At 38.8% G+C, this 17,607-nt stretch overlaps 1 protein-coding gene across 1 annotated transcript in view; it reads right to left on the bottom strand.

The window, feature by feature from the left end:
* Nucleotides 1–1,668: 1,668 nt before the first annotated feature.
* The window catches only part of LOC126281271 (von Willebrand factor A domain-containing protein 8), a 261,118-nt gene continuing 245,179 nt past the window's right edge, over nt 1,669–17,607 (bottom strand). Inside the window, exons 31-33 of the mRNA XM_049980095.1 lie at nt 12,314–12,503; nt 6,605–6,843; nt 1,669–2,016 (exon numbers count right to left, since the gene is read on the bottom strand). Coding sequence (XP_049836052.1) covers nt 1,908–2,016; nt 6,605–6,843; nt 12,314–12,503 — 538 coding nt within the window. The 3' untranslated portion in view covers nt 1,669–1,907. The remainder of the gene's footprint in view (nt 2,017–6,604; nt 6,844–12,313; nt 12,504–17,607) is intronic.

The following is a 17,607-nucleotide window of genomic DNA, read 5'->3' on the forward strand; positions in this document are numbered from 1 at the left end:
CTGACATATTTGTATAAAGTTCTGCCACCTCACATTTCAACCAGCCCCTTAAGTTCATCATCACATTCAAAGCATTGAGAGCTAAGCCACTTTTTCAAGGCAATGAAGTGGTGGAAACTACATTGAGACATGCCTGGACTGTTTTTCACAAATATTTTCATCAATTTTCTGTACCAGTTTGTTGTTGGTTACAGATGAATGTATCGATACTTCCATCTTCATAAACATTTGTCCTTCCACTCTTACACAAACTCCACGATTGATGCACAATACTTTCACTCATCAAATATGGCATGTATACAGCATTAATTTTGCAATGTATACCATCAGCTTTAAACGATTTACACTAAAAACCATATTACATAACAGATTTCACATTTGGTGGAAATTTTAATTACAAAGCTACTGTAGGTGAACCCAAAGTCCAGTAGCTTTCTTCTAAGCACACTGACCTACTTACTTCCACTACTTCGCACAAAACTGAATTTATTTTTCAGATCGCTTGTTGTTGTTGTTGTTGTTGTTGTTGTTGTGGTCTTCAGTCCTGATACTGGTTTGATGCAGCTCTCCATGCTACTCTATCCTGTGCAATCTTTTCATCTCCCAGTACCTACTGCAGCCTACATCCTTCTGAATCTGCTTAGTGTATTCATCTCTTGGTCTCAGTCTACGATTTTTACCCTCCACGCTGTCCTCCAATACTAAATTGGTGATCCCTTGATGCCTCAGAACATGTCCTACCAACCGGTCCCTTCTTCTAGTCAAGTTGTGTCACAAGCTCCTCTTCTCCCCAATTCTATTCAATACCTCCTCATTAGTTATTTGATCTACCCATGTAATCTTCAGCATTCTTCTGTAGCACCACATTTCGAAAGCTTCTATTCTTTTCTTGTCTAAACTATTTATCGTCCACGTTTCACTTCCATACATGGCTACACTCCATACAAATACTTTCAGAAACAACTTCCTGACATTTAAATCTATACCTGATGGTAACAAATTTTTCTTCTTCAGAAACGCTTTCCTTGCCATTGCCAGTCTACATTTCATATCCTCTCTACTTCGACCATCATCAGTTATTTTGCTCCCCAAATAGCAAAACTCCTTTACTACTTTAAGTGTCTCATTTGCTAATCCAATTCCCACAGCATCACCCGACTTAATTTGACTACATTCCATTATCTTCGTTTTGCTTTTGTTGATGTTCATCTTATACCCTCCTTTCAAGGCACTGTCAATTCCGTTCAGCTACTCTTCCAAGTCCTTTGCTGTCTCTGACAGAATTACAATGTCATCGGTGAACCCCAAAGTTCTTATTTCTTCTCCATGGATTTTAATACCTACTCCGAACTTTTCTTTTGTTTCCTTTACTGCTTGCTCAATATACAGATTGAATAACATCGGGGATAGGCTACAACCGTGTCTCACTCCCTTTCAACCACTGTTTCCCTTTCATACCCCTCGACTCTTATAACTGCCATCTCCCTATGTGACTATAAACGATATTAAAATAACTGGAGTACAGTTATGTGTGTAAAATAAGCGTATTTCAGATTTCTTAAGGAACAAATTGTGGAAAACAAAAGGATGCTGGGAAATCATGACTTCCTACTTTCAGCTGTAAGATGAAATTGAAGGCAATGGTAGTACTGAAGTAAAACAGAAGGGTAATAAATATGTGAATTTATTATGAACAAGTTTACAAAATTTACAAGCCTGTACACTATAAGAGTGAGTCAGTGTAACATGGAACTATGTGACAATATTAATGACAACTTTCAGTGTGTCAGGACTTGCAAAGCAATATATCACTTACAAGTATCATGAAAGTTTGATTGTACATTATTTTTACATAGATTTACAAATATGGTTCAGTTTAATACAAAACAACATTGCAAGGCTTTTTATCATCTGCCACTGAGTAAAGAAGAAGCAAATATCTGTTGCAGGATTTGGGGTATGTTCTTCAGATCAAGACAGACAAATGCTCTCCCTGAAGGTAACTGCTTCACTAACCTGAAACACAGTGGAAATATACTTTAAATAAGTTTTTTCCTTTTGATTCAGTTTAATATGTAGGACATGTTACACTGTGAAATTGGCTATGAACCAATGGCAAATATTTTCCTCTCATTAACGACAAATATTCACTCATTGAAATAGTGATAGTTGAAAAATTTAATGTGAAATACAGTATCACATATAGAGGATTTCAAGTCCCACAATGTAGTTGAAATATGTGAATTGACATTAGCAGAGCAAAACTGTTACCTTTCCTGTTTTTGGAATCACTTATAGTTTTTACAGTGAGTTAAGTGAAATGAGTGAGCATTGTATTTGCTATTAAATTTTCGTATTTAAAGACTGCAGACACATTTTTGAGATCCGCTGTGTTTAATCATGTGAACCTGATGTTACTGACAGTATGGTTTAATGGCTATCAATAATCCGATGAAAATAATAAATCATTTTCATGAAATACTGGTGGTTTACACTTATAGATGCGCCATCCGTTAATATGCTGCAGGTGAGTGGTTTCCTTTCTACATTAATGTTTATTGTTTTCATAAAAGAAAGTTGTTATAATGTAAGAAATGCGTGACAACATCGTGGTCAAGTGACCATGGCATACATGTTTTCCATCCCTTCGACTGTTAGAAAATATAATTCAGCAGAAAATTCTGATATTGCAAATCAGTACAATGAAGTCAGGGTGTAAGATAGACCACTGAGTCTCAGAAACCATTGTTACAGTCTATGCTGGATGAATTAATGAGTGGTAAATTCTGATCAGCCAGTAATCAAGGAAGAAATCTGGCATGTCATGTAACAGAATAGGGCCCCAGAAGAACAGACTTGTCATGTAAGAACCTGCCATAGTATTTTCATCACTATCAGCAAAGATCACTTAAAATTCAGAAGTTAAATTTGAGTGTGCATATGCACTGAAGTCACTCAAAACAATTTATGAAACATGGCACTTTTCACATTGTTTCTGCATTTCAATCTGCCTGGTGCACCGGCCTGAATTGTCTTACAGTGACACAGAGCTCTCCTGACACTGCTCCCACTGTTTTAGGAAGTGAGCACTGAATCACTAGTTAAAAGTGATTACAATATGACTCAATTTTATAAAGAAATGCAATTTATATTTTACTAGTAACCCATTCCCTTTTCACGTTGGTAGCACTAAGCAGCTATGGCTGGACAACTTCTTCATCTACATCGCCATGTACATAGATAATCCACACGCCACTGTACGGGTGCGTGACGGAGGGTGCCTTGTACCACTACTTGTTATTTCCTTTCCTGTCTGATGCAGCAGCAATATGAAGAGCATTCAATAAGGAATGCAACACCTTTTTTTTTTAAAAAAAAGCAGATTGGTTTTATTTAGGATTCCAATACACCATATTTTCCCCACTCTTTTGGCTATAAGAACCTATTTTTCAACATAACCACCATTCATTGCGATGACCGTATGCCAACCTACTGGGAAGGCCTGTAGGCTCATAAGGTACCACTCTGTTGGAGCCAATGTTTTGCTGTATCAATGACCTCTCCATTATCTATGTACTGCTTCCTACAGGGTGCATCCTTCACTGGGCTACACAGATGGAAGTCAGCAGGTGCTAGATCTGGGCTGTAGGGTGGATGAGGAAGAGCAGTCCAATGAAGTTTTGTGAATTCCCCTTGATGAGCAGACTTGTGTGAGGCCTTGCAATGTCACAGAGAAGGAGAAATACATTTGAATTTTTGTAGCCATGTTCCAACACCACAGGAGTCACAGCTGTGTGCTGGTGGCTGGTATGTGGGAGATCAGAAATGTTTGCGCAGTGTTGTTGCAATGACGACAGATGCCTCACCCAGAAACTCACCGTGCTTTTGTTCACATTCTGGAAGCACCTATGAATATCTTCAATGCTCTGGTATTCCGCCAAAAGAAACTCAGCGACAGCTCTCTGCTTGGAACACAGTTCTGTTACAGACTTCATTTCAAAGGCTACGTATAGTGCTGCTATGTATTGAAAATTCATAAAACTATAGGGACTGAAGTGGGAATTTTCCATGATGTCCCACAACAAATTCCACATTTTTTCCACTGAAATTTGCCGAGAAAAAAAGTGTTGTTTACTTATTCAACACACCTCATAGATTACATATACAAATCTTCCTCATGAATCATTCTATCTGTTAGTGTGAACTGTATCAAAATCCCTACAATAGTTCCTGAGGTTAGCTTTCACATACTGACAGAAAAATGCAGTGGGTGGAATTCAATATAGTAATACGTGTAACTAACAATTTTTTCCGAACTGGTAAGGAATATGTACAAATAAATACAAGATCCTCATCATGTCAACATTAATTTTATTTGTTTCAAATATTGTAAAAATATGAAATACTGATGCAATGCCCTACCAAGTGTTCCTTCAAAGAGTTGTTAGGCATTTTTTCTCTGGTGTTTCAGCAGAGTTTTTTGCAATATGTAGCTGCAGTCAGACCAAAAAACACTACTTATGATGTTTTTCATGCAATGCCCATTATCTACAGAAAGCATAGGTTTATTACCTGTCACAAACAAAATGGTTTTAAAACTGGAATTTTATGTGCTCATCATTCAACAATCCTGTAAGTCACAGAATGCCTTTGACGTTCCTACACAAAACTGAGCCAGAATTAGGAATGCATCCAGCCTAATGTCAGCACACTTTAGGGCATGAATATTTAATCAGATTTTTAAACAAAGCAGAAGAAAAATGATTGTGTATTACTGATTGTAATTTAAGAATATTGACATGGTATTAGGATGGAAACTCCAGTGATATGTCCACAATAATTTTCTCTGTTAACATCCTGTAAAAGTCTTTCACCAACAGAATAAATTCGCAGTCTAATGATTGAAATACATTCATCATGCCAAGTGAAATCTGAAATATTGTACTTCTTTGTCAGGGTGTGTTCAAAAAGAACCTCATAATGATTCACAATTTTCATAACTTGACCAAGAATCTTTAAGGAGAAGTGGAAACAGACAAAAAAGATAATACCTGAAGAAATGTTCTCTTTTTCCATTCTTACACACTTCAGTAAGTCTTCCACCTCAGCTTTTCACAAAGTGATCCATCTAGGCTGATCACATGCACTTCTGTGTATGAATGTGTAAGTGAAGACATGAGTTGTTTAGTCATCAGTTACCTCCTTAAGTTTTGTCTTTTAGCATGCATTTCTTTCTCAAAATTAGACTATCTGCATTGGAAACATGAGACTGACAAGAACCAGGTCTCTTACATTATTTACGGAAAAAATCTTATATCACTTCAATTTGAATGACTTCTTTTCTTTCAACATGTTTCTGACATAAATTTTTGAGATTCCTTGATGAATGGAATCCATCTTGGAAAACCTGGAAATTAATTTGTGCCTGTATTGTTGGCAATATCTCAAGCCCAGTCATGCAAGATTGTACTGGTGATGACCTTTGAGTGGGCGTGCTGCTTTTCATAACATGAGCAGGCACATGGCGCACTTTATACGCATGTAAAGAATAGCTGTCCTTATGTTACCAGGGTAAATATGTAGGAGCAAATCATAATTTAATGTTAGTTTAATTAAACAACAGTAAAATAAACTTCCATAATAATAAAGTAAATCTTTTATTATATCACTCTGGTGGCACAGACGTGTATTACTGAGACAGTACTGACCTGCTTGAAGCATTAAACAGTGCAGTTGCATCATATCCCAGCCAACTGCTTATTCCATTACTAATTATCTCGTAAACAACCGCCACATTGTTAGATTGTGCTGCTAGCTCATAATTTGGGTCATTTTCTGGAAGGGATCGTACAGTTTTTTCTTGTCTAGCTTGCTCTATATTTTGTATTACTGTCACTCACTTGGACATATGTCAACAAACGTGTTAATTGAAGCAATTGGTATGGGTTCGAAATTGTGTAACTACAATGGAGCAACACAAAATCACTTTATTTGTGGTTGGTGCACTTTATACACAAACGTTCCACTTGAGGGTTAACAAAGCATTGAACTGAGATTTTCTTCAGATCAGTTGTAGCTGAAATCTGGCATGTGAATTTTATGTGACTTTAACTGCAATTGGAAAACAAAATTAAAACATCATAAATCTGACCATTCCCTTGTGAGATTACATTGCACCTACATAAGAATAAAACAGCAGTTCATTATGATTCCAAGCATATCATATGGCAGAATGAGGAACTGAACCTTATTATTCCCTTGCTACTGATCCAACCTTAATTAGTCTAAGCTTTCCCCACTGGAAAGTAACATAGTGAATTCACAACACTGAGTCACCTACAAGAGGTCACAAGAATTGCTTCAAACATATAGCATGAGGATCTCTTGACCAAGTAAGAAAAATAAAGACAATAGAAAAATTACAGTATCTGAAAAAGTTTAACAAAAACAAATTGCATTGTAAAGTTATGCAAAGCTGAGAACTGAACTTTTACATCCTTTTCACTAAAAATTTTCTTCTAGTTCAGCAATTTCAGAATATGATTATGAAATCTTACACTAAACTTTATTGTTCCCATACAAATAAATGCTTGTTGTAGCTCACCTTTCAGCCTGGTCACCAAGAGAGCCTATGAAGATGGCGTATGCATTTACATCAGCATTTGATGTGAGGGCAGCAGCAAAACTCTGTGGTGGTATGCCATAGCGTTCTAAGTTGGCATCTGACAACAAAACAACTATTGCCTCATCGCAGTCCTCTTTTGCTAGTGAGTCAATAGCTTGCTTTGTTGCTTCTAATGTATTGTCTCCCGACATACAGAACTGTGCATGTGCATGCATTGTCTGGAATGAAAAACAGTATGTAACAGCTCAAACAATTAATTTTCAGCCTCAGTTGTTAATATGAAATGAGAAGCAGTGGACCGAACAACATGGCTACTGCTGAACTATCCATTATCACTGGGTAATTAGTATAACATGGCATTTGAATCTAATTTAATACAATTCAAGACAAGCAACAGTACGATTTCAAATAATGGAAAATCTGGGTTGGTGGGATGGAATAACAACAATATAATTAATACTTAACAAACAGAGAAGGTACTGATCAACAAAAAGAGACACTTAAAAGTAGATTTTGGGAAATTGTTAAGCTATCAGATTAAATCCATCATCAGATGCAGACGAAAAAACCCACATCAACACACAACTACTTTTGTCTCTGGGCCCAAGTCGACGACAGTGACTGTGTGTGTGCGTGTGCGTGTGTGTGTGTGTGTAACAACTTCATATTCCATACCACATTTATGATACAAGTAAACATAGTATATATTACCAGAAAAATACTTTTTTAAAATTCAACTGCTTAAGCAGTTTATGACATAGAAGCTCTTTCACCACAGTGACACACACAGGAACCAAAAGATCAAGCATGAGTCCATGAGGTAGCAGTATTTCAGAGAAATTGTGTTTGGCATTTAAGAACTATACAATACCATCAATTACTACTATCAGCATAATAAACCTGAAAATGCAAAAACTGACTGGTAGCATATTAAATAAGTTGCTTCTTGAAGGAAAATGAACTTGGGCATTACTAGATGAAGAAATCATGTGTAATGATCAAGGGTGACATGGTGACCTGAGCTTAGATTTCAGATGACCTTTCACTTCAGATCATAACTTCCATCCAACATACAGTCTATAAAAGAATGTGGACAATATAAGCATACAGATAGTAACTGTCCATAAAACAGACACACAAGCAAACACTACAACTTCAGAATTCTAGCTATAAGCTGAAAAGAAGAAAATTGGTAAAAAGAAAAGGAAGGAGGAGGGAAAATATCCACATATATTAATAACATCATTTCAGATGACTTGTGTTTGGCATTTAAGAGCTACACAATACCATGAATTACTACTATCAGTGTAGTGAACTTGAAAATGCAATATACATAAAAGTATCCCATATATAAAAATGCTGTTTTGTAGTTATGAAATCACTGGCAAAGTGTCTGCTGCTTCTGTCTGCACTGGCATTTAAACATAGTTTTCTATGTGGTACAGCCAACAGTTAACATCATCAGGCAAGGAACAGGACTGATTTGCATTCCATCTCCATTTCATCTTCATACTCCAGTGATTGGTCATTTGCGATCAAACTCTATTAGCCATGTGACAAACTGTACTCCTGTCATTCAGGCTTGTCACTAATTCATGTAGTAATGTGACAGTTTACAAATGTTTTTGAAGCAACAAGGATCTGCAACTTTACCAGTGACAAACAACTTTAGTTTCTCTTTTCTATTAGTACCAGTGTGAGTATTGTTAAATTGTCTTTTCTGGGTTTCCCACCATGGCAGGTTTCATTTTGTACAGTGTAAGGCTTGTATGGCATGAGCTCGGAAATCATTCAAAATTTTCCTACTCTGAATATGTCACCCTTTTCATATAGTACAGCCACATTTTTAAAGACATCATTTTGCCAGAAAGGAAAATCATGACTGGTCAGTTAGAGTAATTGATGCAAATCCAGTTTGGTATATCCGCGGAATTAAAACATGTTCAGCTCAGCACAATCCACGACTTTTACCTTCCAATATTTTGAAGCCCCTTTACAAGCAATAGTTGAAGGTCCTTCCACATGTGAACCTTCATTTGTATTGTCAAAGATGGTGTGTCTTGTGCGACATAGTCTTTTTGAGTCTGTGTTATTTTCACTGTACTTCCATCCTTGTGAAACACTATCTTTGAGAATGTGTTATTTTCATTGTACTTCCACATAATTTGCAATTTTTTGACCAACAAAAATGCTTGCTTACTATTTTGCACAGCTGTTGCACAAAACTCCAGACATTTTACTGTGTACAAATGGAAACTCTATTCAGTGGCTACACATGTTTGTCACAAATGAGTGGGTGATAGGAAACCTCACACTATGTTAGCTGTATGAAGAAGGTAGTCAGCAAGTGGAAATCAGGAAAGTAACAACCAAGGAAGGAAGGAAGATTAGGGTTTAACACCCTGTTCACACTGAGATCAGTAGAGATGGAGTATAAGCACAGAATGTTTCAAGGATTGGTAAGGAAATCAGCTGTGACATTGCAAAGGAGCCATCTCAGCTCTTGCCCATAGCAATTTAGGGAAATTGCAGAAAACCTAAACCAGGATTTTAACCATCATCCACCTAAATGAGAGTCCAATGTGCTAACCACTGTGCCACCTCACCCACTGTGTAACAATGAGTGAGGGTACCGTGTCCAGTTATTAACAACAACCCACCCTTTCCCTTGTGCTATTTCATAAGATGTCCATCACCTGCTAACCACCTTTTGTGAGGCTCCCACAGTCATATAATAATTTTCCACTGACGGAGAAACAACATATCTTATGTGGGAGTGGGACTCTATAAATAGGAAACATTTTGTGTAGCCTTTTCCGGAAGTTTTCGCAGAACTTGAATCAAGGAGTGTTTTACACTGGACAAGATTTTAAAGGGAGCCTCTTAATGGGGTTTACTGATACTTACTTTTCACCTTATAATAGAACACAACTGGTACAAATAAGCAATGAATTATTTAATTATTACAGTTTTGTTGTGTATAGATGAACAGAATATTCTAGGGAATATAATGGAAGAAATTTTCACAATATTTTACAACACAGCTCATTTGGCAGAATCGAATATTGCTGAAATAGTGAACTGCCAAGACGAGCAGATGTTCTGTGTTGTGTTTATGCATATACTGTTAGATATTGGTGCCAAAACTACTGTTTTAACAATTAGGAGTCAGCCAGAACAGAACAGAACAGGACTGATTTAGTAATGAAAGAACACACTGAATGTGAAATATAATGGTACCAGTACATGCCGAGAGAACGATTTACATATAGGGAAGCAGGCATTTCAGAATGTACATGAGAAGTGACTGTTATGGTGTTGCCCAACAATATCAATTTCTCACCAAAGATCAACATACCACCTGGGGCGGGCTTTGGCCAGTGAACAATGCACTACTGGTCAATGTGGGGAAGGTCAAGCCAAGTATAGAGGAAGGGGGATTGGAGTTCTGTTAATGTTTCTGTTAATAGCCACCACCAAAGACTGAGCCCTTCATATTCATTACTCAAGCTATCTGCCCAACTGCCCTACAGATGCAAACCATTGATCCACCTGAATCACATTTGTGGATATTATTTGGATTGAGTGATTCTGCTATAAACAGCTTGCTGGGAGCTGATTTATAGACTGCTACTTCAGCTTAGTCTCACAGGTTGAGGCATAATGAAATGTGTGTGTTTAAAGTAAGCCATTCCCCAAGGCTGATATTTCATTAGGGATAAGGTGAATTGGACTTTATGTATGGATTAGCAAATAATGGAACAGATACAGACTTTTTACAGCTGTGACAAAGACAAATGATGTTGCATGAACTGTAAATAAAGTAGCTATAGGAAAAAGAGAACAAACAGTTGGTGCAACAGCAGAAATTGTGGGACTGGAGCTTGCAACCACAGCAGAAACTTATTACAACATAGGCGTTACCCACTATGCGCGACCAGCTTTCTCACCATTTGAGAATGGCAAACAGAACTAGGAGTTCTACATCAAGAAATTGTGGCAACATTTTGAAGTTTTTAAGGAAAAGGACATGCATAGCATAAAACTTTCTTTTTCTCATAGTATGTAGTAGATGTGCTTTTTTTGCCACCTAAGCTGCACCCAGCAGCAGATACATACAGTGTTATTTGTGTAAGTTTGGACTTACTTATAGCATTCTACAGCCAGCAGACACAAACTGAGGCAGAAAAGTTTTTACCAAATGTGCAAAAGTGTGAATTAATCTTACAAGGCAGAGGCAACAAATTTGCAGAAACTGAGATGTAAATGGGCCTTTACATGTTTATAAAGTCAGGCACTAAATACAGACTCTCTTATTCATCATATCATTCTGCAGTACGCAAGGCTTTACAATTGCAGGGCCCTTATCTCAATCAGATATTACAGATAATCTAAGCATTTACACTTCCCAGCAATTTGAAATTCATACAGAACATGAAACGGAAAAAGCATTGGTGGATCGAGTGCACAGTGCATCACCGACGTCCTCACATTAGATAAGTTCAGACTCACATGAAGCACCCCCCAGGCATGTGTAGTCAACTGGTAATCTCTCACAGCCACCTTATGAATGAGATCACCATCAGGAAAGACTCCCAATGGCGATACTAAAATTGATTATGGTAACAGTGGTTTGGTTGCCTCTGCCTCCCCATCCACTGCCATATACCCAGCAGGTGCACAAACTGCAGCCTCCAGAATGCATGCTCTGGCCCAGCCTTGTCACTAACAAGTGCTGCCCCACAACACCAGGGTCCAGCATCACCCAGATACTTAGCATCAGGGTATTCTCAATCAGGTGGATGCTACAAGCAAAGTATCTCCCTCCCCACTAACTCTGCTGGTCTCTGAGACAGTCAAGCCTCAGTATCATACTAACAAATGCTAGGGAAACGACTCCGCCCCCTGAGACCGTATGTATCATAATTATGTACCACAGCCATACACCATACCTAGGCTGGAAGTGGAGGGGGAGGGGATGAAATAGACACAGGTATGGTGTTAGGTAGTGACATCAATATCCAGCCAGAGGTGAACATGTGATGGGGAACTGTCTCTTATCAGAAGGCAGCACTGACATATGGTGGTGCTACACACAGCATTTAAAAGCTGCTGTCACCATTTGAGCACTTGGTGTTCAATGCTGATGATACTACTCATTCAAGCTATGCACTGTGCTAACCTTCAAAGCTAGACAGACTACATTTGAATTGACAGTAACAGTGCTAATTATGACTTACAATGAACTGGTTCACATGTTGCCAGTTTGGCCTGGTATCTGTACTAAAGTTACATGTATTGTCATGTGTATTCGTGCCAGCAGAGACATTTTTGTGTTTAAAAAAATCATGCCCCAGGGCCAATATTTCTATTTTAATATGAATCAGTGTCAGGAAAAAAATGGAATTGTAATACCCCAATTAATACTTTAGCACATCAACAGCACCACAAGATCTTTACTTAAACACTGTGTTAACCATTCACTTACACCTAGCTCCATCACTCTGAACTTAATTTGCACCCGAATCTTAGAATATGAGGACAGACAATATAACAAGGTGTCTGTGATATTAAAAGAATTCTTGTTTTAAACAAACATTTGTGAACTTTGTGTTGCTACAATGCAACTTAAAAAACTAGGCATAGAACACTTTTTGTCACCGGGAAGATAAAAATAAAGTACACTACCTTGACGACATCCAATCTCTTCTTGTTATCTGTTGGTGGGGATTTGTAGTTGACAAACATAATCTCTGCATCTTCACCTGAGTGACCAACAATGTCGTACTGTATTTGGGACTCATGACCCTCAAATGCCTCCATCACCATTACAGCTGCCTCCATCTCTCTGTCTAAACGGCCATCATAACCATTGAACCTGTAAAAAAGAGGCAGTCTTACCTACAGGTTTAACCATAATCCCTTCCAAGAACTTACTGAAGATCAATAAACATGAATTCTTCCTTTCTCTGTTACTGATGAACATATGGAAAATTTCTTCACTAATTAATGTGAAGAACTAACTGTAGTCACTTACATGCCAATATTAGGATTACATACACTGAGGTGATGAAAGCCATGGGATACCTCCCAGTATTGTGTTGGACCTCCTTTTCCTCATCGTAGTGCAATAGCCTGATCTGGCATGGACTCAACAAGTCGTTAGAAGTCCCCTGCAGAAATGTTGTGCCATGTTGCCTATATAGCTACCCACAATTGTGAGTGTTGCTGGTGCTGGATTTTGTGCATGAACTGACCTCTTAATTAGCTCCCATGTCGGGTGATCTGGGTGACCAAATCATTTGTTAGAATTGTCCAGAATGTTCTTCAAACTAATCACGAACTACTGTGGCCCAGTGGCATGGTGCATAGACATCAGAAAAATTCCATTGTTATTTGGGAACATGAAGTCCATGAATGATTGTAGATGGTCTCCAAGTAGCCGAACATAACCACCAGTCTATGATCCGTTCAGCTGAACAAGAGAACCTGGTCCATTCCATGTAAACACAGCCCACAACATTATGGAGCCCCAACAACTTGCACAGAGCCCTGTTAACATCTTGGGTCCATGGCCTTATGGAGTCTGCACAAACCCGAACCGTACCATCAGTTCTTACCAAATGAAACTGGAAATCATCTGATGAATTTATGATTGTTCAGTTGGATTGGATTGGATTGTTTGGGTGAAGAGACCAAACAGCAAGGTCATCAGCTTCATCGGATTAGGGAAGGATGGGGAAGGAAGTCGGCTGTGCCCTTTCAAAGGAACCATGCCGGCATTTGCCTGGAGTGATTTAGGGAAATCACAGAAAACCTAAATCAGGATGGCCGGACGCAGGATTAAACCATCATCCTCTTGAATGCGAGTCCAGTGTGCTAACCACTGCGCCACCTCGCTCGGTGATTGTCCAGTTATCTTAAGTCCAACCGATATGGTCAAAAGCTCAGAAGGGGCACTGCAGGTTTTGCTGTGCTGTTAGCAAAGGCACTCGTGTCAGTAAACTGCTGCTGTAGCCTATTAACACCAAATTTGACCATAAGACCTAATGGGTATGTTCGTCATACGTCCCACATTGATTTCTGCAGTTATTTCAAGTAGTGTTGCTTGTCTGTTAGCACTGGCAACTCTGCACAAATGCTGCTGCTCTCAGAACTTAAGTGGAGGGTGTCAACCACTGCGTTGCCCGTGGTGATAGGTGTTGTTGTTGTTGTTGTTGTTGTTGTTGTCTTCAGTCCTGAGACTGGTTTGATGCAGCTCTCCATGCTACTCTATCCTGTGCAAGCTGCTTCATCTCCCAGTACCTACTGCAACCTACATCCTTCTGAATCTGCTTAGTGTACTGATCTCTCGGTCTCCCTCTACGATTTTTACCCTCCACGCTGCCCTCCAATGCTAAATTTGTGATCCCTTGATGCCTCAAAACATGTCCTAACAACTGATCCCTTCTTCTAGTCAAGTTGTGCCACAAACTTCTCTTCTCCCCAATCCTATTCAATACCTCCTCATTAGTTACGTGATCTATCCACCTTATCTTCAGTATTCTTCTGTAGCACCACATTTCAAAAGCTTCTATTCTCTTCTTGTCCAAACTAGTTATCGTCCATGTTTCACTTCCATACATGGCTACACTCCAAACAAATACTTTCAGAAACGACTTCCTGATACATAAATCTATATTTGATGTTAACAAATTTCTCTTCTTCAGAAACGCTTTCCTTGCCATTGCCAGTCTACATTTTATATCCTCTCTACTTCGACCATCATCAGTTATTTTACTTCCTAAATAGCAAAACTCCTTTACTACTTTAAGTGTCTCATTTCCTAATCTAATTCCCTCAGCATCACCCGATTTAATTTGACTACATTCCATTATCCTCGTTTTGCTTTTGTTAATGTTCATCTTATATCCAACTTTCAAGACACTGTCCATTCCGTTCAACTGCTCTTCCAAGTCCTTTGCCGTCTCTGACAGAATTACAATGTCATCGGCGAACCTCAAAGTTTTTACTTCGTCTCCATGAATTTTAATACCTACTCCAAATTTTTCTTTTGTTTCCTTTACTGCTTGCTCAATATACAGATTGAATAACATTGGGGAGAGGCTACAACCCTGTCTCACTCCTTTCCCAACCACTGCTTCCCTTTCATGCCCCTCGACTCTTATAACTGCCATCTGGTTTCTGTACAAATTATAAATAGCCTTTCGCTCCCTGTATTTTACCCCTGCCACCTTTAGAATTTGAAAAAGAGTATTCCAGTCAACATTGTCAAAAGCTTTCTCTAAGTCTACAAATGCTAGAAACGTAGGTTTGCCTTTTCTTAATCTTTCTTCTAAGATAAGTCGTAAGGTCAGTATTGCCTCACGTGTTCCAACATTTCGACGGAATCCAAACTGATCCTCCCCGAGGTCTGCATCTACCAGTTTTTCCATTCGTCTGTAAAGAATTCGCATTAGTATTTTGCAGCCGTGGCTTATTAAACTGATAGTTCGGTAATTTTCACATCTGTCAGCACCTGCTTTCTTTGGGATTGGAATTATTATATTCTTCTTGAAGTCTGAGGGTATTTCGCCTGTCTCATACATCTTGCTCACCAGCTGGTAGAGTTTTGTCATGACTGGCTCTCCCAAGGCCGTCAGTAGTTCTAATGGGATGTTGTCTACTCCGGGGGCCTTGTTTCGACTCAGGTCTTTCAGTGCTCTGTCAAACTCTTCACGCAATATTGTATCTCCCATTTCGTCTTCATCTACATCCTCTTCTATTTCCATAATATTGTCCTCAAGTACATCGCCCTTGTATAAACCTTCTATATACTCCTTCCACCTTTCTGCCTTCCCTTCTTTGCTTAGAACTGGGCTGCCATCTGAGCTCTTGATATTCATACACGTGGTTCTCTTCTCTCCAAAGGTCTCTTTAATTTTCCTGTAGGCAGTATCTATCTTACCCCTAGTGAGATAAGCTTCTACATCCTTACATTTGTCCTCTAGCCATCCCTGTTTAGCCATTTTGCACTTCCTGTCGATCTCATTTTTGAGACGTTTGTATTCCTTTTTGCCTGCTTCATTTACTGCATTTTTATATTTTCTCCTTTCATCAATTAAATTCAATATTTCTTCTGTTACCCAAGGATTTCTAGCAGCCCTCGTCTTTGTACCTACTTTATCCTCTGCTGCCTTCACTACTACATCCCTCAGAGCTACCCATTCTTCTTCTACTGTATTTCTTTCCCCTATTCCTGTCAATTGTTCCCTTATGCTCTCTCTGAAACTCTGTACAACCTCTGGTTCTTTCAGTTTATCCAGGTCCCATCTCTTTAATTTCTCACATTTTTGCAGTTTCTTCAGTTTTAATCTACAGGTCATAACCAATAGATTGTGGTCAGAGTCCACATCTGCCCCTGGAAATGTCTTACAACTTAAAACCTGGTTCCTAAATCTCTGTCTTACCATTATATAATCTATCTGATACCTTTTAGTATCTCCAGGGTTCTTCCACGTATACAACCTTCTTTCATGATTCTTAAACCAAGTGTTAGCTATGATTAAGTTGTGCTCTGTGCAAAATTCTACTAGGCGGCTTCCTCTTTCATTTCTTAGCCCCAATCCATATTCACCTACTATGTTTCCTTCTCTCCCTTTTCCTACACTCGAATTCCAGTCACCCATTACTATTAAATTTTCGTCTCCCTTCACTATCTGAATAATTTCTGTTATTTCATCATACATTTCTTCAATTTCTTCATCATCTGCAGAGCTAGTTGGCATATAAACTTGTACTACTGTAGTAGGTGTGGGCTTCGTATCTATCTTGGCCACAATAATGCGTTCACTTTGCTGTTTGTAGTAGCTTACCCGCATTCCTATTTTCCTATTCATTATTAAACCTACTCCTGCATTACCCCTATTTGATTTTGTGTTTATAACCCTGTAGTCACCTGACCAGAAGTCTTGTTCCTCCTGCCACCGAACTTCACTAATTCCCACTATATCTAACTTTAACCTATCCATTTCCCTTTTTAAATTTTCTAACCTACCTGCCCGATTAAGGGATCTGACATTCCACGCTCCGATCCGTAGAACGCCAGTTTTCTTTCTCCTGATAACGACATCCTCCTGAGTAGTCCCCGCCCGGAGATCCGAATGGGGGACTATTTTACCTCCGGAATATTTTACCCAAGAGGATGCCATCATCATTTAATCATACAGTAAAGCTGCATGTCCTCGGGAAAAATTACGGCTGTAGTTTCCCCTTGCTTTCAGCCGTTCGCAGTACCAGCACAGCAAGGCCGTTTTGGTTAATGTTGCAAGGCCAGATCAGTCAATCATCCAGACTGTTGCCCCTGCAACTACTGAAAAGGCTGCTGCCCCTCTTCAGGAACCACACGTTTGTCTGGCCTCTCAACAGATACCCCTCCGTTGTGGTTGCACCTACGGTACGGCCATCTGTATCGCTGAGGCACGCAAGCCTCCCCACCAACGGCAAGGTCCATGGTTCATGGGGGGGGGGTGATAGGTAATGCTTCAAATTTGGTATTCTTGGCACACTCTTGACACTGTGGATCTTGGACTATTGAATTCCCTAATGATTTCTGAAATTGAATGTCCCATGCATCTAGCTCCAACTACCATTCTGCATTCAAAGTCTGATAATTCCCATTATGAGGCCATAATCACATCAGATACCCTTTCACATGAATCAACTGAGTACAAGTGACAGCTCTGCTAATGCAATGCCCTTTTATACATTTTGTACATGATACTACCACCATCGTATATTGTTTCCCATGACTTCTGTCACCTCAGTGTATGGCTAGCTGAAAAATAAATTAGAAGGTTAAATATCATATCAATTTATTAATGTGTCTTTGCAATACCAGTTGAGGTTAGATTTTAAGCATTTTCTGCAAATGTCTGTTTTATAAACATACAACAATGTTTTACAATTCATAACAATAATGGAAATTCCTAGATGGAAAAATA

This window comes from Schistocerca gregaria, chromosome 7 (assembly GCF_023897955.1).
Source record: "Schistocerca gregaria isolate iqSchGreg1 chromosome 7, iqSchGreg1.2, whole genome shotgun sequence".
Lineage (NCBI taxonomy): Eukaryota > Metazoa > Arthropoda > Insecta > Orthoptera > Acrididae > Schistocerca > Schistocerca gregaria.